At 43.2% G+C, this 23,016-nt stretch overlaps 1 protein-coding gene across 1 annotated transcript; it reads right to left on the bottom strand.

Moving 5' to 3' along the window:
• Positions 1-4,533: 4,533 nt before the first annotated feature.
• On the bottom strand, positions 4,534-6,096 carry LOC306942051 (insulinoma-associated protein 1b-like; the record flags this gene model as incomplete). The annotated part of the gene is given in 3 exon segments (XM_079527745.1): positions 4,534-5,925; positions 5,928-6,018; positions 6,020-6,096. Coding segments are annotated over 3 exon segments (1,560 nt in total).
• Between the last annotated feature and the right edge of the window lie 16,920 nt (positions 6,097-23,016).

The raw sequence follows: 23,016 nt of genomic DNA, 5'->3' as shown, positions 1-23,016 counted from the left end.
AGGGTTCTATGCTAGTCTCTTCTGTTTTCTGTTATTGTGAGGAAAGCTTTTTACTGAAGATAGCCGATCGTAACCTTTGTCGATCTGCTATTTTCTGTGAAAGCATTTCCTCGCAATACGGATGCTGGGGTTTAAGTGGTTTAAGTGTCTTAATATCTTACTGGTGAAGCAGAGGAGAGATGTTTGTAGTTTGTAGATACTTTTCAGCTCTTCTTCGGTTTTAGGAAAATCCTTGTACATTGTGTCAAATCGAGGGCATTACCGGTCCGCCGGGAACCCACTCTCTTGAAATATAAATATACGAATGCCTGTGTAATATAATAATCTTTGTAATAAGAGGGAGAGAAAAAAGTGAAGAAGAAAAAAATGCTTGAAGATTTCATCGTTTTACTTGTGGACATATCAAACTGTTTTTAAAAATGACCGAACTCCTGCTATCTATTAGAAATGTGAAAAGAAACAAATCGAAAACATTTCATTAAATCAATTTGAAATTATACATACTCTTTTGTGCTTGTGATTCTTTCCCCCCCCCCTATCTGCTGGTTATGCAATTTAAGTGTGTGTGTGTGTGTGTGTGTGTGTGTGTGTGTGTGTGTGTGTGTGTGTGTGTGTGTGTGTGTGTGTGTGTTGGAGAGGGGGGGGGGGGGGGTCTCCTGACTGCAGTGGTGGGCTGGCTGACCCTGGACCAGCATCAGGGGGTAACCTGACCCTCCACCCATCTGTCTCCCTGCTGCTCGGCCCCTCGGGAGGGGAGGAGGGGGGGGGGGGGTGTACAGGTGCAGTGTGCTGCACCTCAGGACCACCCTATACACCCTGCAAGAACGATGGGACTCATAGACCCTTAATTGGACTATATTATTAGTCTGTGAGAGAAAAGTTAGAGAACTTTAATGTTGCCTTATTTTAACGCGGACTACCACTGTTTGCTTTGTGGCAACGTACAGCCTGCAACCACTATCACTGTTAAAATAAAAATGAAAATAAAGTTGATTTGACCTTCAGAGTGTACAAATATATGTAACCAAATGCATTTCTACAGTCTCAGAGTTCATCACATATGATATAGCATAATGTATGTTATACGATGTACAAGAATTCATACATGTGAACATGACGGTCTGTGAACTACAAGAATGGAGTCATAACCTATGTCAGCAAATTATGTAATTTACTTTGCTTTTTGGACTTGTATTAGAGCCTTCTTATAATAATTATTATTATTATTATTGTTATTATTATTATTATTTAGTGGTAGTATAGGTAGGCCTATTATTATTATAACCCTATCCTGGATCCTGAAGAATTGAGTGGCATTACCATTGGGACTCCATTGGGAGTCAACAAAATGTTTGTGTATAGGTTTACATAAATACATAAATTGAATTGTGGTGTGAATTGCACTTTGCAGTATCATTAATTTATGTTCACTTCATAATTACACAGGTTTTTGCAGGTCAGAATCAGATCACGTGCACGGTCAGCAGGTGGCGAGTCCTCTCACTCAATCACACACACACACACACACACACACACACACACACACAGTCACTGCAGTTACTCAGAGAGTGACAATGTGTGAGCACAGAATAGCAGATCAACAAGATGTCAATGGATGGCCATGCGAGGAGTTGTCAGCTTGTTGATCTGTTATTTTCATCAAGTGACACCATCAGTGGTGGAAGAGGTATATACTCACATTCTGTCCTTGAGTAAAAGTATCAATATACCACCATGTAGAAATATTCTATAAAGTAAAAGCGTGGTATTCCAATTCCACTTGGTGTAAAAGTACAAAAGCGTTGGCATACAAATGTACTGAGAGTGGCAAAAGTAAAAGTAGGCTATACTCGTTGTGCAGAAAGTCCCATTTCACAAGTTTTCAAATGTATAAAAATATTTTTTATTTTATTTTATTTTTTATTGTAGCCAAGCCAAAGTATATAGGGCTGCTTAAGTGGTTTGTGTATATGTTTTGTGATTATAAGCTAAATCTTCAAAGCAACTATAGTAATTAACATGTTCTAATAATTGATAGCCTATACATGAGTGTTTTCCTCTGGGAGGTAGAAGTTTTGTAAATACTGAAGAAAGTAAAATAATAATAATAATAAATAACTTCAAATGTGTACTAAAATAGCTATAGAGTACTGTACTTTAGTTACTTTCCACCATAGTGAATAGCTGACTGGAGTCTATCCCATCCTGATGGATATGAGAGAGAGAGAGAGAGGTGAGCCTCGTCTTTGTCCCGCTGTCATGCTGCTGCTCTGACACGGGATTGGGAGACGATTTATGATTGGTCGCTAAGTGCCTCGCTGTGTGTCTAATATATATCGAGCTATGATTTACTATCTGGCCTAAAAATAGGGCCTATATGTACGGATGATCAATTGAGAATCGATTAAGCCATAACTCACAGACCTGGTCGTCTGTTTCCTCCAGTCCTGCAGACTCCCGAGGAGTTCATAACAGACCATTTTTATTATTATTTATATTATTGTCTCCACGCATGCCACGTGGAACTTTGAATATGTCACGTCTTTCAGACTCATTTCTGGCAACATTCTGACCTATAAATATTCATCGTTTCCAAATTCCAAGGCTTCTCGAAATGACCTTTTACTTTCTTTCTTTTTGGAAATACAAACTATCAACGTGAGGCCAATGTTTGGCCTTTGATGAATTGAAAATGGTGTGCCCTATTGTAAACAAGTGTAATGCTTTATGGTGTCGTCCACTCACAGTTAACAGTTTTTGTATTGAGTTGTACTTGAAATGTACTGTAATTCTGCAAACTGTTAATCAATCAATCACTCTCCCAAAAAATGTCGAGTTAACTTTCGTTCATTTATTTGGTTAATGTAACTCTTACAAACTGCTACAAATGAATTCACCTCGTGCTTACCACACTGATATAAAGTTATTATGGCTCTGGATCAGGAAAGAAGCATGTGTCATTTTGAAAATATTTTTGTTTTTATTATTATTTCGATAGACAACAACGATATACACATACAATCAAAGCGCTAGAAAAGCCAACATTTAAGAAAATAACTTGTCCTTAAAAAAGATTGCATCTAAGTTAAGAGCTTTACGTTTTACAAGAGCTGTGTGGAGATTGAAAGATTATTAAAAACCGAACCCACGTGTACAGTTTTTATCACAACTCATAAGATTTGACCAAAAAACAACAAAACAAAAAAAAATACATTTGGCTACGACATGTAAACTGCCCGAACGATTTCACAGGATATAAATCACACAAACACAACAAATAAGTTACATAAAATAATTAGAATAAATAAATAAATAAAATTATGATGGAAAATATTGCAACAATCTTCAATAATAATAATAATAATAAAATATGTGCCAGGCATTCGAAATCAAAAACAATCTAAAGTTGACTTTTTAAGGCAGGTTGTATACAGCGAGTTTTGGATGTGTATTTCTGCTATATTCCTCTGACTAGTTGTAGTATTTCTAAAGGCATTTGAGGCGACTAAAAAGGGAATTCTTTATATCTAAGACAAAGTTTGATAAGTTTCTGTCATTCACAAACTAGCATAAAGCTATGCAGTGATACTCACACAGCAATCACAGAGTCGGTGAATTCGAAAAAGGCTTTTTTGATGAAGAAAGTTTTCAAAAAAATAATTTAAAAAACAAGATTCATTGGGACTTGAAACATTTCTTAGGTCTAGAAGCTATATAATTGAGCACATGTGCACTGTTCTAGAAAAATACCCTTTTAACAGTCAAACTAACGGCTTTTATTGAATTATTATTTTTTTTGATAAAAACTAGTTTTGAGGACGAAAGAAATCCCAAAATATAGGCCTATAATAATAATGTAATTCAAGATATATAGATAAGCATTCAACAATCACTGATTGGCATGAGAAAAAAAGACACCCCATGAATTGAAACACCATTTAAATATATCAAGTTACCGCGTGGGCCTTCACTTCACCGGCCGACCATATGGAACAAGCGTCACAAAACGGGGGTTTTCTGTTCTTTTTTTTTCTTTTCAAAGCCACGTTTTTCCCGTAAAAAGGCACGAGTTTAGCCTAATTTGTTACCGCCAGACAGCCCAAAGGTTGAGTGATTCTCAACCTTTCTTTAAATTTCGAGGATTCCCTATTTGAAAGGTCTCTGGGGATAATGATTTGGTCCATGATTCTTTCTTACTAAGTAGCTAGAGGTATTAGGCTAGTGATAACAGTGAAACTCTGGTGATCAAAATAGACATTCTTGTACATTCGCTAGTTGTGTGTTTACTATATTTACGTGTTGTTGAAGGTGAAGATGAACTTAACTATCAATCATTTAGCACGGGGGACCCCCTGGGGTTCCCCGGACGGACCCCCCCGCGTTGAGAACCACTGACATTTACAAACGGTGTCGCTTCTTGCCTACAAAAAAAAGAAAGAAAGAGGAACAGATCTGTTCTTTTTTTCTCTTTCTTTTTAACGCAAGCGTGCGCGTCGCCCGTCGTGCGTAACGGGAGTTCAAATGAAGCGTGTTCTAGCAGGCGGGGCGCACGGGCATCTGCAGCAGGATCACCTGGCGGTTCTCCGACGGGTGGCACTTGTTTATGTGCCTGGTGAGTCCCGGCGAGCTGTAGAACGTGGCGGGGCAGTACTTGCACGGGTACACCTGGGCGGAGTGCATGAGACGCAGGTGTCTCTCTTGGCCGGCCCGGCTGGTGAAGCTCTCCCCGCACACGGGGCACAGCAGGCGGTCCACGGGGCTCAGGTTGAGCGGACTTTGGTTTGAGTTGGTCTCCTCGGAGGAGGAAGAGGAGGAGGAGGATGATGATGATGATAGTGGGGATGGAGCCGGCGGCTCTTCCTCCTGCACGCGCTCGTTGTTGTTGTTTTGAAATCCGTGCTCCTCCAGGATTTTCTTCTGCAAGGCTTGGTGTCCCAGGATGTGCTTTCTGAGGTACGCCTGACGCTTAAACCTTTTCCCACAGTACTGGCAGTCGTATAAAGCCAAACCCAAACCGTCCTCCGAGCCGGACTCGGACAGGCCGGGGCTCGGGGTGTCCCTGTCGCTCTGCAGCAGCTCCGCTACTCTCATGTCTTTGGCTTCCTCCTTCACGCCCTGCACGGCCACGGCGGGCGGCATTTTGGCCATTTCGGATTTGACGCCCTGCTGTGCCTGTGCCTGTGCGCCCGGCACAGGCGCCGCGGTCCTGGGCTTGTGCCAGCGGCGGTGAGAGGCGAGGTTCGCCGGGCAGCTGAACATCTTGTCGCACTCCGGGCAGCGGTACTCGACGCGCACGATGCGGGAACACTTGTGCTGCGCCAGGGAGAAGGGGTCCGCGTACGCTTCCTTGCACAGCTGGCACACGAACTCCCCCAGAGGCTTGTTTCCTGACGACGCCGAGCGGGGCTTCACCTCCAGCGGTCCCTCTTTGATTTTGAGACCAAGGACGGGAGACGTCGTCATCTCGTCCTCGAAATTGAGTTTTCTAATGGCTTTGGGTTTCTTCGAGGCGGGTTTCTTGCGCTCTGCTGTTGTGCCGTCGGCCGCGACGGGCCTCTTGGTCCCGGTTCTGGCGGCCGCGGCCGGGATGCTACTACTGCTGCTGCTGGTGGTCCCGCTGCGGGAGCTGTTGCTGGTGCCGATCTTCAGGTCCACGGGGGCGAACAGGAGGTGGTCGAGGCTGGACAGGGAGGCGGGGGTCGGGAATGACTCGGCGGAAACGGGCGAGCCGAGGTTTAAACTTCGCTCGAAATATCCCCTGTTGTCGTGCTCCTTGCTGACGGGCCGGGTGGGGCTGTAGAGGGCCTGGTACACCGCCTCGGGGTCGCCGAACTGCGCCGGTGCTTTCTCCACGAGCCTCGGGACCGCGGCGATGTCCGGCGACGCTGCCGCCGCGCGGTGGTCCGGGCTGGGCGGGGAGGGGTCCGGCTGGTGTGGAGGAGGGGGGAAGTCGACCGGGGCGACGTGGAGGAGGTGGTGGTGGTGGTAGTGGTGGTGATGGTGATGCTCATGATGGGGGTCATCTTCGTCTGACCGCGTCCTGTAGGAAACATGTGCGGATTTCTTGTTTCTTTTCACCAGGAATCCTTTGGGCATCTTAACGGCAGAATCAAGGCACTGATGTGGAGGAGATGCGGGTGACGTCTCGATGGATCCAGGTTTGTTTCAAATGATGGAAACCCAAAAATAGGAGCTTGTTGTTGTGTGTTGACTGACTGACTTTATCTCTCCTCCTCGCTATCGATCCCTTCTGTTGCTGCTGAAATGTTTTCGTCTCCTCCAAGGCATAGCTGCACTCTTTTTATGGCGGAATGATGCTATTGTTCTCGCCCCCTGTTGCAGCATCCCCGGCCAATCAGAGGCGCAGTGCATTGGGGCTGTGGGCGGGTGCACAGGCCGGCTGGGTTCGCTGGATTTCGTTGGATGTTGTGCAGATAGCTCAGCAGATGTACTACTTGCGGTTTATTACATTAGTGTGCGCGCGCGACCCCCTCCTCCCCTTCCCTTCCCGACGGAGGCACACGCCGGGCCCTCCTCTTTTTACGGTCTGATGGCTCCCTATACAAATGCACACGTGCCGCGGCTTTGTGGCTCCCCTCTGGGGGGTGTGGGGGGAGGCTGGGGGGCCACGGAGCTGCCAAAAGGAAATGTCCGTCAGCGCCACGAACCATCATCAGAATTCAGAATTAGGAAGACGGAAATGAGGGGAGCTTGTCTGTCTCATAATAACACAAATGTATAAGTTATACGACCGGTTGTATAATATTATTAAACTAAAGACTCCCATCAATATAACTGCAGTGCATATACATACAGCAATAATTATTCGACTCGTTGTGCAGTTTATAAGTTTTAGGATAAACTGGATTGTATTGTTCCCTCAGTCGTGTATGATTTCTTTCAATATAGTTTAGTCTGCATGTGCGCATTTTGGACTCATGGATGGTGCATGTTTTTACGCACAGAGAGCGATGCATATCATGCATATAAAAACGAAACCTCTTCAGCCATTTAGCTCTTTGTTTTATTACACGTTTCATAACTGCAGACAGCGCTGCTTTGGGAGAAATAAATCTTTGTTTGGGGCACGTGTCTGTCTCGGTAGTTTAACTGGACATATAAATCAGACATCTCGCTGCATACATAAGTAATGCCGAGAGAGAGAGAGAGAGAGAGAGAGGGAGCCTCTGGTCTCTTTGTGGACAATAGCCGCGTCTGCCCACGCTGTTTGAAAGGCAAATTGACCTCTTCAGTGTGAAACGGGAACTCACGGCCAATCTGGCCCACAGCGAGGCAGGCGCGTGCTGCTGCGCCACGCGTGCATGCGCGAGACAAAAGGAGCCAGGCGGGCGGGCGCCCATGCACAATGTCCGCGCCGCGCGCCGCCGGCCGTTGTGTTGTAATTTTGCGCGGATAATTCCACATGCAGCAAAAATGTAAAGAGAAGAGCGTTAATGTTGTCCTGCTGTCAAGTCTATGCAGTGGGCTGGTGGCTTTGGTTTGGTAGCCTATAGCCTATAAACTAAAGAATGCAATGCATGCATGCATGGGCAGGTGGGTTTTTTAACTTATACGACATATATAATTCCACTTAATTTTAAGTTGGTATAACACAAATAATTGTTTTTGTTTTGTTCATTTTGAGTCGTCGGTGGGGGAAAAACATATAGGGGTTCAAAAATGTTCTGCTTTACCGTCAAATCACAAATTAGGATTATGAATCATTAGTTTAATTTGAGTGGAAATACAGCATTTAAATACATTTTCATTCAATCATTTTCAGCCTATAGGCTATTCTATTTTATGACTATAGATGTAGGCCTAACTATGATTAACGATGAATAAGTATAGGCTATATTATATAAGTCTTTTAACATTTATAAACTCCCTTAAAATAGGCCTACTGCAGGTATAGACTAATATTCTCACAAATATTCTATAATGTGTTTTTTGCGTGTGTTATAAATCTTATAATGTATACGTATAGCCCATACAGGCTGCATGCGTGGCGCGCGCCGCGTGGCAGAGGGAGCGCGTGCATTCTTTTCATTCAGAGAAGAATTAATCTCCATCGTCGCGCATTGTTCCCCTCATTTGCATAAAGCTGCAGGGTATGAGCAAGTCAAATAAAGACACAATCGTTGAGTTGAGACTCACCTGCTTCAATGCACAGTTGCACACCGTTAGTTTTCAGCGGTGGACACAACATATACTCAACCCCCCCAGTTATACTTGAATTTAGAGGTATGTTTGACTTTATTCAATATACTATTTACAAATGTAAAGGCTTTTATATACTTATATACCCCCCACTATACATCCCAGAGGAAAATATTGTACTTTTACGCCACTGTCTACAATTATATGAAAACTTTAGTTTGTATATTTTAATTATTAAAACAATATATATACACACTAACCAACACTTAAGCCCTATATACATTTCGGCCATTTGAAAATAGCAGATATGAGGGAGTGAGCTTGTAGATCTGCTATACTTTACATTTTGAACTTGTGAGATGGGAATTCTGCACAATGAATAGAGGCCTATACTTTACTTTTTTACTTATTTTTACTCAAGTAGGCTATAGGTAATATTTGAATACAGGACTTCTTGTAAGGCAGTATATATTGAAACTTTTTTACTTGAAGTAAAACATGCCTAAATCGACCACAAAGTAACACTTGTTTGCTGTGCAACAAGCCATGCATGGAAACTGTCATGATTCATATTTGTCAGAGAAAATAGATAGTATAGGGCCTACACTTTAGAATGGTGCGGTCACATGTATTAAAGGCCTCTTTTCATAGACTTTAAATGCCTATATGGTTTAGGCTTATAGGCGTATATCTGCTTCAGTGCAGTTGTGTTTGTTGTTGGGGAGGGGTCCTGCACACTGTCAAAACCTCAGTGTTCATTTAACTCTGATCTGTACGGGTCAAGGTTTATGTCAGTGGTTTTCAACCAGTGGTCCTTGAGGGGGGTCCATGTGGTCCCCATGGCTAAATGACGGAGAGTTGGTAACCAAATGGACCCTTATTGATATTTAACTCTTGAGAGTGTAAAAGGAAAATTGGTTTAATTTTACACTCTCAAGAGTTCAATTATTATTTTTAAACCTCTGCATAACTTAATTTACGAGAAGTAGAATTGTTATTTTGATCAACGTTTGCCTGGAATATCTCCAGTACCACGCAGTGCCACATCAATACACCATGGAATTGTGGACAAAATCTTATCTAACAATGTCCAAACATTCTTTAGTTTTGGGTCTGAGACGCTAAATCTCATCAAATGGTGGTCCGTGGCTCAAAATGAATGAATAATGGACCTTGACATGAAGAAGGTTGAAAAGCGCTGGTCTATGTGAACACTCTCTGCTCAGGATTGTGACAGTGTGGTGTGTTATTGTGTTTGCCTGCCTGCCTGCCTGCCTGTCTGCTTGCTGCAGGTCCATTAGTTGTGGCATTTGATGGCATTTTAAAGAGTTCCTCTTTTTTCCACCGTCCAACGTCATCTTTCTGGAAAGCGTGTGCGTGCATGCGCTGCAGCAGCCAGTGTGGACGGTGGAAAAAGTACTCAAATGTTTTACTCAAGTATATCAATACTGAAATGTAGAAATACTCCTTTAATGAGTATTTGAGTAAAAGGCTATACAAAAGTATATTGTTTAACATTTTAAAAAGTAGCCTATTCATTGCTGCAGAATGTCCCATTTTTAAGTTGTTAAATGTATAAAATGTACACACATTTTCACTAATAAGCTCGCAACACTGTGAGCTTAGATCTGCAATTTTCAAATGGACAAAATAGGTCTGAAGTGGATCGTGTTTTTTGTAATAATAACCCGAATCTACAAAGTAACTATAGTATAAAGTTTTCATATAATTATTATGTAGTGGAGTAAACAGTATACAATAGTTTCCTATGAGATGTAGTGGAGTAGAAGTAAAAGTAGTAAAATAGCAAATATAGCCTACTTTGTTACAAAAAGTAAAATCTTGAATAAAGTATTAGCAAATATATAAATATAGCTATAGGCTATACTTAAAGAAGATAAAGTAAAGTAAGTAAAATATAAAAAGTAGCTTGAAATTGTACTTTCAGTACTAGTACTACTTGAGTAAATGTACTCGGTATATTTGTGTGCGTGCGTGCTTGGGCTCCATCGATGCATCCGGACGGACACATGTATGGTGTGTGCGTGTTTGCTCAGTGGCGCGTGCTGCCGTGCGCGAGGCGGCGAGGCGAGGCAAGGGGAAGCACTGACTGACTGAAGGATCGGCGCCTCATTAGCATACAGCTGCTACCCCCCCCTCACCCCCCCCCCCCCCTCCACTCTCTGTACTGCAGTGGTTCTCAATCAGTGGGTCGGGACTCATTTGTGGCCAACAGACCATTTATTATGGGTCACGCATCAAGTAAAAATCCCATTTTCTTATATACATAAAATATAAAAATATAAAAATATAAAAATATAAAAATATAAAAATATAAAAATATAATCATAAAGGGATAGTCTCCCCACCCCCCCCCCCCAAAAAAAAACAACAACAAAAGAAAACAACAACAACTGGAGACTTGAATTCGTGGATATTTTTCTGTTTTTGTTATTTGCTAAACCAATAATTTGATGACCGCCAGTGCTTCCCTATGGAGACACAAATAGTCTCCTTTGTGTCTCCACAGGGAACCACTGCTGGACACTTAAACCCATCAAATCAATCTACAACACCCCCAGTGTTGTGATCTTGTAGATCTACTATTGGGGTTTTTCTTCTTTTTTTTTGTCATTTTGCCAACGTTCCCCCAGAATAGGAATGCTGGAGTTCCAAGTGATCAATTAAGGGTTGGGCAACTAGTTACTAGTAATATATTACTGTAATATTATTACTTTACCCAGTAACGAGTAAAGTAAGGTATTACCCTGCCAAAACAGTAATATTATACCATATTACTTTGTAAAACATAGCACATATTACATGTATATTACTCAGGATTTGTTGTATCCTGAGTAATATACTTGTAGATATAACATAAAGTATAACTTAATGCTTAAAACACCAAGGGTTCCCGCTCTGAATGGGTTAAAAGGCTGCTTTATTTTATAGCCTTTTTGGCTGATTGGTGACTCTTCTTTTTATTGGTGGAGGGGCAAAAGTAATATCAATGTAATATAATAATATGAAATATAATATATTACTCTTGATTCCAAGTAATAAGTAATGTAATATTATTGCTTTTTTAAGGAGTAATGTGTTATAAGTAACATATTACTCTCTTGAGTAATATTACCCATTGTTTTAGGCCTACAGAGGACCAATGTCTATATGCATGTTATTCGTTTAGCCTTGAGAGTGAGAGTTGTATACTCACTAGGCCTGTTTGCAACTCTGACATCCTTACATTCGCTCCCAGAGTTAAATTAGCACTGAGGGATATGCACTGTGTAGGATATCAATTTCACAATGATTGGATCAGCCATGCCTCACTGTCATTAACAGTTCTGAGATATTGTATTTCTTTTAGGCCCCACGCTCATTGCCACCCTAAAGCCATTTAGTTTGTGCAATAGGACGTGACTGTAATTGTTGCTCACAACAGGGCAACGTATTGTCAATCAATTATTTTGTAATTGATTAGGCTGGGTTCCCATCCTGTGGCCTGGGAGCGTTCAGCACCATGGACAGAGACACGGGCCACATTGAAGCAGGCCTCGCTGTGTGTGGACTTTGATACAAACCTTTGTGTCCTCACACCGAAAACAAGCTGGCGCCGTGAACAATGGAACAATTAGACACGTTTAGAACAACAGTGTCAGAGCGTTACGGAGTGATTAGTTTTCAAATAGTTCTTAAATGAGTTTGAGGGAAAGCAGATGTCAACCACTGATGTAAAGTGTAAGCTTATCCTAACTGCCTAAACAAAGCTTTTCTATTCTGTTTTTGTTTTGTTTGTTGTCTTCTTTTAGCCTATTCCCATTCTTAACAATTAACGATTCAATGTTTTTCTTTTGTTTTGTTTTTTTGTAGCATTGGTCAGAGGTCAGTCTCCATGAGAAACAAAGGAGACGTTTACATGTGTATTGTGTCTTTCTGGGCTTAGAATCCCCTGGTTTGGACGGAGTGACAAACGGTGTTATACTGATTTGGTCTCTTTTCTAAAGTGCCTGATGCCGTTCAAACACCTGCTTCCTTCCTGCTAAGGACATGTGGAGGACATTCCTGTCATCTCTCAAAGCAGACAGACTGGAACAGAGCTCTGTGTGAGTCAGCGGCAACATAATCTACTGTTCTCTCTTTCCACATTTATGATCCATTCGTAACTATAATGTATAAATCAACGCTGCACTCCGCCTCTGTTTCTACAGGTTGCAGAGAGAATGTGGTGATTCCATCATGGCTACAACCCTGTAGTGACTGTTAAGAGCGGCAGTTTGACGCAGGTGAGTGTCAGTCTAGAAACAGTATTGCTGATCTCATAGAGCAGACATTACAGTATGCAATGGTTTGAATTAATCACATAACCCCCCTAGACATAATATTCTGGACCCGAGTTGTTCTGTCCACTGTACTTGGACCGCTTTTTAATGTCGACTCCACACCAAATCTCTTTGCCAAAAATATAGCCGATCTACAAGCTCACAATGCGTCGCCGATCTACAAGCTTGCTAATGTTCCCCCAGAATATGGAATGGATGCTGAAGTTCAAGTGCTTAAGGCTATTTGGTTTTGTGCATCTGTGCACAGATCAGATCAAATCAGATCAGATCATGCAGGAGACATCATGGTGCCTGTACTGATATCTCTGTTTGGTACAAATATACAGCAGACTGGATTGAAACGTTGCTTCCCAAGTGGGAAAAATTGTATAGCTGGCTCTATGGTAGAAATGATGTTGGTACAATATGACCTGGAGTGGCTGGAGGAGGTCTCCCCATTGCGACACGGTCACCTACTGGTTGATAATGTCAATCAATTCAACTGTATTAGAAGCAGACGGCCCAAGATTGGACACTACTGTATGTGCTGTCATCTTTATTGTAGTTCATTGCAACTATAGACATACAACTTAGTAAGTAAGTAGTCTTGGGAATCAATGGTTCCCCTATAGCCACGTGGCCCATAAAGGTCAGGGGCCTATTTCCTGTTTCCTTATGGCGTGAGGCAGCTTGGTGTACAAGTACACCCCCTGGACATGGTGTACAAGTACACCCCCTGGAGATGATGTACAAGAACACCCCCTGGACATGATGTACAAGTACACCCCCTGGACATGGTGTACAAGTACACCCCCTGGACATGATGTACAAGTACACCCCCTGGACATGATGTACAAGTACACCCCCTGGACATGATGTACAAGTACACCCCCTGGAGATGATGTACAAGAACACCCCCTGGACATGATGTACAAGTACACCCCCTGGACATGGTGTACAAGTACACCCCCCTGGACATGATGTACAAGTACACCCCCTGGAGATGATGTACAAGAACACCCCCTGGACATGATGTACAAGTACACCCCCTGGACATGGTGTACAAGTACACCCCCTGGACATGATGTACAAGTACACCCCCTGGAGATGATGTACAAGAACACCCCCTGGACATGATGTACAAGTACACCCCCTGGACATGGTGTACAAGTACACCCCCTGGACATGGTGTACAAGTACACCCCCTGGACATGATGTACAAGTACACCCCCCTGGACATGATGTACAAGTACACCCCCTGGACATTAGGCAAGCTATTTTGCGAGGATCTCTCCCCCAATCCAAGGCTTAATGTTGAGTGCCAAGCAGGGAGTCATTGGGTACCATTTTTACAGTCTTTGCTGTGACTCGGCTCTGAGCGGCCTGCAGCTGAATGGGCAGAGAAACAGACGGCCTCGGGTTCGACTATGTGTCGAGGTGTCCATGAGCAAAACACTTAACCAATAACTGTTACCATGCACCAGAAGCGCTCATCGGAAACCATCTGAGCAGCCATGAGCTGTGTGTGAAGCTGCAGGGATTAACCATATGGGTCTCTCCTTCTTTCCCCTCTGTGGATTTTACCCCAACGTCCCAGTCTCAGGTCAGGCTCTATTCCACAAGGCCACGGAGTGAACCCAGGTTGCTATATGTTCATTTCTATTTCATGATTTCACGTTGAACCACATACAGTATACACACAACAACTTAACAAGGACGCGACGAAAAGCACATGCAATCCATAAATGCTAAACCTGTGCTCGTTGTTTTGTTTTTTTGTTTGTCTGTTTAGAGTATACGGTGATTAATAATCGCATCAACAACAAAATGAAATTGTGTCCGGCTGCGTATATCAGCTGTGTGTGTGTAAAGTCCCAGAGGAGGCGTGTTTATCTCTAATTCACTCATCAGAACCATCCCAGCGTCTCTGGCTCGTCCCCGCGGTCCACCGGTCGGCGCCGTCACGGGAACATGCCCTGGAATGTTAAACGTTCATTCACCTCGCAGCCACAGAGGTAGATAAAGTGATTGTTCTATCTGGGAGTTGATTAGAGTCCCTCTCTCTCCGTGCGTTCACCTCTGTCTCTCTCTCTCTCTCTCTCTCTCTCTCTCTCTCTGACGTGCGTCACATTCATTTCTGTATTCATGAGCAGGATGACAGCATGCTGTTGGATCACAGATAATAAGGCCAGCGGGCTGCAGGTTTCCTCTGCATCATTCAATTACTGCACCAAGAGTCCTCTGCATGTGCAGCTGCTCTGTGAGGGGGGGGTGAAGAGGAGTGAGTTGAGGTACACGCACGCACGCACGCACGCACGCACGCACGCACGCACGCACGCACGCACGCACGCACGCACGCACGCACGCACGCGCACGCACACACGCACGCGCACACATATATACACGCACGTACACACACACACACACACACACACACACACACACACACACACACACACACACACACACACATACATGCACGTACACACACACACACACGCTTTTATTTACATCCTTTGGAGGCCGTCAACGCTCTTAATTAAAACGTTACCGGTATTTTCATCATTTGTTTTGCCATTCATAACCGTAAACCTTGAACCTACAGTATGGCCCCTAACCCTATAGGCCTAAACCTTACCCTAAACGTAATCTCCCAAATGCCGAATCCTAACCCTAAATCCAACCTGAATCTTTTACTAATTTTAAGCTCTTCTCTATGTGTCTGAGTAAGTGTCTCTATGTTTTATATATTTTGTGTCATGACAATGACCCCTTCTTCCCCTCACGGGGACCTGACAAATGTCCTCACCGGGTCAATTGCGACAAATCTTTGCTATTGTTGAGCATTATTGTTTCACAGATACACTAACCACCCTCTCAAGGGTTCTTAACCTTTTCAGGCTGCCACACCTAAAAATAATAATCATATTTGAACCGTGGACCCCCCAAAATATGCATTATTTGGACTGCGTGGGACCCCTCCCTCCACCCTCAGTGGGACCCCTCCCTCCACCCTGACTGCGTGGGACCCCTCCCTCCACGCTGACAAGCGCTTGGAATTGTAGCAGTTGAGGCATTATTTAGTTTGACTCAGATAAATATTGTGAAAATAGCAAATCTACGAGCTCTCATAATCTCTCAAAACAGATTCAGAGCTCTGCGGGTGAATTGTTGTTAGTAGGAATGTAAACTCAGATGCACCACCGGAAGAGGAGGGCTGAAGGACACGACGACAAGCTCACAACAAGCATCAGCTATTTTCAATCATAATGCCTCTTATATTATTCTACAAATATTGAAAATGTTTGACCACTTTTTAAAGTGTTCGTACTGCTCTAGTCATAGAGAACCTAATAAAAACCTCTGGGTTTCAGAGGCTATAGTGAACCGGACTGGAGTTACTTACAACTGTACGTTGACTGCTTTTTTCCCGTCCACACTGAATCTCTTTGCAACACATTGTGAGCTTATAGATCGGTTATTTTTGTCGAATGTTCCTCCCAGAATATGAATGCTGCATGGATTCAACATGGTTAAACACTTAAACGCTGCATGGATTCAACATGGTTAAACACTTAAACGCTGCATGGATTCAACATGGTTAAACACTTAAACGCTGCATGGATTCAACATGGTTAAACACTTAAACGCTGCATGGATTCAACATGGTTAAACACTTAAACGCTGCATGGATTCAACATGGTTAAACACTTAAACGCTGCATGGATTCAACATGGTTAAACACTTAAACGCTGCATGGATTCAACATGGTTAAACACTTAAACGCTGCATGGGCATCTCCATTCTGGGCATGTCATCATGGGCATCCTTCACACAGAGGATAGCCTAACGCAATCAAAAGAACAACACATGGCAGGAAGGAAAGTCCATGATGCATCCTCTGTTGGAAGATCATAATGATATTGATAATCACTCCAATGACTCCACGAGAGAAACATGAAATCAGAGCCCATCGCTCAGCGACTCCATCGCATGAGGTCACCATTATCTGGATGTAAGATGTGTCACCGTGAGGGATGAACTCTCACAGAACTTAATGGGCCACATCCGTTATCTATTGACACCGGGATCCACACAATGGCCATTGTTCTTCTTACATGTCCTCAGACCTATTAGCAGATATGATCATTCATCTGGAGACGCATGACGGAGCCAGTCCACGGCGCTGCAGTCACTTCAGTTCTCTAAAGATGCAGAGATAGTTTCAGGTTAGTGTTGATTTCGTCGACTAAATACTATGACGGAAAATGATCATCGACTGCCTTTTGTCACCAAGGAAATCTATATAAAACCTATATAAGCTATGATGACTAAAACTAAGACTAAATATATTGACAATTCTTATCAACTTTTTTTATCAATTTTTATCTGAGGACGACCTAGAGTGAGAGAGAGTATCAACAACACAAAACATGTTAGGGAGGGACCAGTGGAGAAGAGATCCTGTAGAACTAGCCAGATACGACGCAATCAAGGCCCGCCAAAATATATTTTAGTCGAAAAACCTGTAGATTTAGTCGGCTAAACTCTTGTGATATTTAGTCGACTAAAACTAGACTAACACTACAACCTTTCGTGTGACTAAAATGTGACTAAAACTGACACCATTTCGACCAGACATGGCGTGGTGTCAGTTCTATGTAGCCTGGTTGCTCTGCTTTACGTCTGGTGGAAATGGTGTCATTCTCAGCCAGTCCAGAATGTTATCTGAGTTTCATGTTATCACGGGGACTGTCCATGGTGCTGAACTGCTGCCTTTGGCTTTACAATATACACTACAGCTTCAGCACCATTTGGTGTCTCCCTGCCTGGGAGATAAGCCGATCTACAAGCTCACAGCATATCACGATCCGACACGTTGTGAGCTTGTAGATCGGCTATTTTCACATTTGTTTTTGTTTTGAATTCGAGATTTCTTTGAATATTGTGAAATGATCCTTTCAAAGTTAAAATCATTACAAATATATGTAGGCTATATATTTATTTGTAGGATATGTACCACATAAAGAAGGATATGTACTCGTGAGTCGTGACTCGTGACCCATGGGTATGTGAACCAAAAATGGGTTCCGACCTGTGGAACCACTGAAGTAGATGAATGCTTCATTTAGCTTTTACACAGTACATCTTAGACTGTAGACTGTAGAGTGTAGACTGTAGACTGTAGAGTGTAGATGAAGGCTTCACATTGTTTTTACAGCTCATACACTGTAGTGCAGTAGATGGATGCTTCGGCCCCCAGGCCACATAAAAGCGACAGCCTGTCATCCATCCATCGGTGTCCCAGGCAGGCAGAGAGCCTGAGGAGATGGTGAGCTCACACCTCATGAATAGTCAGGAAGGATCCATCCATCCGTCTGCTCTGCTGATGGGTGGAAAACACAACAAATGGATGGCTTATGACTTATATAACCCATTAAAAACCAGGAAAGCATACAGTCACTCCGTGCCGCACTATATACAAGCTTGTAGATCTGCTATCGCTAAGGCTTGTGCAAATCTTTGAATATAGTATATTCTTTTTTCTTTTTAACATTTTTAACTCAACTCTTTGAGTTAAAAATGAAAAAAAGAGTTGGGGTTTGGCAGCAATATAGTTTGGGGGGGGGGGGGTCCTGATATCACTGATTTAGCAACATGTTTTTCTACCAAGTGTCAAGCTGCGACACGTTGTGAGCTTGTAGATCTGGTATTTTCTCTGTATGTTTGCTTGGCATGCCCAGAATAGGAATTGACTCATATGGATATGAAGCTCAATATCAACGGACTGTGAGAAATCTAATGTTATCGCCGCCAAATAAATTTAATTTACAGAAAATATGAGTGACTGACTGTCGAAAACGATACAGAGCCGACCTCCCTGACAATATTTCTGGGATATTTTTTATTTAAATTTCATATGAGACGATTCTAAGATGACCCAATGTTATTTTCCATAGAGAAAATACTTCCGTGACCCAGAAGATGACGTCAGGACCTCGCTATTCCATTGACTTCCGGCATGCTGTGGGTATGTTTGTTATATTTAAAACATTGTTAGAGAAATGTCCAGAGAGAGACACATGTCTCTGTATGCATTTGTGTGAGAAAGGTTAACATGTCTTTGAATAATCATGGGGCTCAAGTGTGTTCTCGTTCCACGTTCATATACAACAAGCCAAATGGGACACATCATTTGGAATGCCACAATTTCCAAACAAAGAATCCCCAAAGTTGACACACTCTTCATTAGGGTGGCATAATTTGCATTCTCTTATAATCGTGCTGCTTCCGTGATTGTTAAATCATCCCCATAATTAGGCAATATAATAGGGTTAATCAGACTCTGCTCATCGCACTTATTATTATTATTCCCTCAAAACAGAGAGAGAGAGAGAAAAGATACTTGATTAATTAGATCAGTCTTTCATCAGCCAGGCTACCATTTCCCCTCCTGAAATTAATCTCAGGTTGTAAATGGACGGACAGAGACAGATGAAAGATTTCATTCAAATTAATTAAGGACTAATTATGTGGCAGGAGTTGGGAGCAGTTTGCATAATGAGCTCTATCAAACAAGATCAGTCACGCAGAAGAAGGACATGGAGTTTCTACACGCGCACGCACGCATGCACACACACACACACACGTGTGCCTGGCTTGAGTCGTGAGGCGGAAGACTATACCTAGTTTGGCATTTCAGGAAGTGATGTAGATGAGACGTCACATTCGACAACTAAATAGAGGTTGACAGTGACCACTGACGTTTTTTGAACGGCGTCGGTTCGGATGGGAAGTTCCCATTAATTTGTTCCTTTTGACATTAATAGAAAATACTTCTATAAAAGAGTTTTAATCCTGGAATCGAGCCAACCCGTGTGACCATAAAACATTTGATGCGATTGATGCGAAAATAATTGGAAAACCCCACAAAATGGCAAAGATACACGCTTGGGTGGCACGGTGGTAAAGTCTCTGCCCACCACCTGACCACGGAGGTTGTGGGTTCGGATCCATCATGCTGCATCCGGCCGGCTTTGTCGGGCGTCTATGAGAACACAACTGGCTCGTGTTCGGGGAGGGAAGTCGGACGGAAGCGTGATATTTGTCACTGCATATATTCCTATGAGCTGGGGGGCGGCACCATGTCAGTAGGGAGTGTTGGACGGGAGGAGTAGGACGAAAGCCCCACCCCCACTATCATCTTTTATGGTAGTTGCTCACCTATGTTTGAAGCACCCGGAAGGACGCTCTACTCCCGCATTCTCTCGATTTGGACACCAAACATTTGGTGCCCAAAAAGCGGAAGAGCTAACTCGCCTGAACGCACCTGAATCGTTTCATGAACGAGGGCTCTGTGTTAAACTCCAGCTGCGCACTCTTTTGATCGTGCATACGAGCAAAACCGTCCGCCTGCAGTTCCAGCTTTGGCCAGTAGGGTAGCGTGGCATCAACGTTTCCCAGCCGCTCTGGGGGCTTGTGGCGGTTGTAACACAAGCTCCACCAATCAGAGATGCTTAGATGCCGCTGCTATACTTTAGCATTGTGGGTAGTGTAATATTTCTCCATGACATCACGAAAAAACATATTTTTCAGATGCGCGGCTGGATTCTGCAGCAGTTTATATCATTGTTTTGCAACGACGTTGCTCATGCGGTGTCCACGAACTCCCCATTGCAATGATAGAACTGCAGACTCACTCCCAAACTTCCGCCGTATAATCTAAAGACTCACCTCTTAGCCCGTAGCACTTGCCGTAGCACTTGCCCTAGCCTCGATTACCTGACCTTGCAGGCTTATATGCAAAGGCTAAAATGTAATTTAGTTAGCATGTTATGTAAGCAGATGCCAGGTTCATTTGTAGACATGGCTGGCCTCCTATATAGTATGTATAGTTTCAATGTACTTATTGATTATTGATTTCTTTTGGATATTCTTGACTGATGTTATAGGTTTTTGGTTTACGATGATCCTAGATTACTATTTCTATATGCATTTGATGTATTACCTTGTGTTTTTCCTTGATTACTGTAAATCGCTCTGGATTATAAGAGCGTCTGCTAAATGCCTAAATTGTATAAGAATGTTTTTTTCCGGAGAGCAGCATATATGTTGTGAATTGTTTTCACTGGGAGAACCGTGTATGTATGTATAGTGTACAGTATGTATACGCAATGCTGTAAACGCTGCTGTACATTCACGACTGGTGTTATCTGAGCACTTACAGTTGAAATATTTTCAACTCTTTTCAGCTGGGAAAAAAATGCTTGGTAGGACACACTGCTGATAATACAATTCTCTGTCCAGAAGATGAATGTTATTTTTTACTTCAGGCACCAACACTGTTGAGCTCTTTATCCTTCCCTTCCTTCACCTCCTGCACTGGGGCCGGCAAATGTCTTTCATGTGTGTCCCGACCGCACGTGACGCGTGGCAAACATCTCTGGACCGAGGCTTTCCTGTACAGAATGTACCTTTTTTAAACTCCAGCTAATCACAAACGAGCATGCACTCAGGGGGGATTTAAAGACCCCCATCACCTCCCACTCCAACTCTCTTGGCCTCCAGAGTCCTTGCTGATCAGGGCCGAGAGTGCGGGGGATTAAACAGACATAAACTCACTACGCGGCTTAATTGTGTGCTTAATCACTGTCATTGGCTACTGTATGGAGTTGAGTTACTTGAATTGATTTGTGCCAGAGCTTCATGCAATCATGCATAGGGTAATCAGAGCGCCTGACCCGGCCGGGCACTCCTAGACCTCAGAGGAGAAGTACAAAGACTATGATTAGTTAATCAAATGAAGAACCCAGTAGCTCATTCGCTGTCCTTTCTTTTGTTTGTGTAAACAACACCTTATCTTGAATGGAAATTCAGAAGGGACACATCTGCATGTGAATGATCCTCCTTGAGGCGGACGCAGTGGACACACAATAATGCCTGATTTATACAGAAATTAGTAGATCTACAAACCCGCAACGAGTCGCATTGCAACACCTAGTGAGTTTGTACATCTGCTATTTTCCCCGGCGTGCATTTAATCAGGCTTTAGATCTTTCCGTCTCAATCATAGTGCTTTTGACATGTGGGCCAATGACACGTGTTGTTGTCAGCTCAGCTCGCATGTGAAAGATGCAATCGGACCGCTGGAGGTAAATCACAAAGCACTAGACAGCTAATCCTCCAACATACATGATGACCTGACCTCCTCAAGGCACAATGCCAAGACCTATTTGGAAAGCGGAGCCTCATGAAAGCAGAATTTTTGTACTTAGTTGTAGTTCTTCACAAAGCTGCGGTAAACGATTCACCCACAAGCAGAATGTGTGTTAAATTTGCCTGATAATATCAGTACTTGGTCAATACTTGAATGCCATTTTGATGAGACATCAGCAGGAATTCTATAGATGCGTGTAAGCTCAGACAAAAACGGAAAGAATGGACACGTTGTTTTGGTACTACCAAGCGGGATATTTGTCTAACATAGTGCTCTTTAGTGCATTATGGGTTATAATATTTTAATTGATGGCATGGTGGTTAACTTTCATATCTCTGCTGTCGGGAAGAAACCACCTAACTCCAGGAAATGAAAAATATACATTTTTCAGGAAATTAAGATTTTTTTTTTATATTTTGAAAACAAAGCAATACTTCAAAGTTGGTGTTGTGACTTTCTATATTGTCAAATCTGTCAATGACTTCCATGAGTGGGGGAGAGGTGGTGGAGTTAGTTACTTTAGGGTCCAATGGAGTTAAGTGGTTTTGTCCAAAGCACTTTTTACTACTTTCCATTGGTTCAATATTTTCAAAACAACACACAGACATAAAGGGTGTTCAATAGCACTGATTTATGCAAAAAAAAAATCTAAACCTCAAAAATGGAGTTAGGAGGTTTCCTCCCGACAGCAACGATATGCTGAAGTAAACTTCATAACTACTTCTATAAGTGAGGTAACAAAGAGATATCAAAATGGACAGACCATATTGATCTGACCGATGCCGTTCCTATTAAACTCAATGGCGCTCTGAATGGATGCAGAATAAAACGATGGGTGCATCATTATAACGGCATTAACGGAGAACCAGGCGTCCCCGTCCCGTCCCCTCCGTCCCATACATGCTGTTGGGCAGTTTTGTCCCCAACGAGGACAGATAACTTCTTGATGGGACCCGTTGACTTGGCTCTATTATCCATCAGTGACAGCAGCCCGTTGGAAGGGGACAGAGGTACAGGGTCGAGAACGCCCCAATCCATCTCTGTCTGCCAAACGATTGATTGTGATTTAGTGGGGGGGTTGGGTGCCACGCCGATGACTGATAGAGGGGGACCCCTTTGACTCCCAGCACATGGCGAGCAGAGGCAGCGGGGTCAGGGGCAGCTGGTGGGGGTAACGGGGTTGGATCAGGGGGTTGGCTGGGGGCGGTGTGTGCGTGTGTGTGCACTTGTATTATCTGTAGTTTTGAGGGCCACATATCCCACGAGTATGGTAGAATTTGAACAAATTGTGAGGGAAAATGTCTTGGTCCTCACAAC

Source organism: Electrona antarctica (assembly GCF_951216825.1).
Source record: "Electrona antarctica genome assembly, chromosome: 18".
Taxonomy (NCBI): Eukaryota; Metazoa; Chordata; class Actinopteri; order Myctophiformes; family Myctophidae; genus Electrona; species Electrona antarctica.
This window is presented reverse-complemented; position numbering and strand designations above follow the sequence as displayed.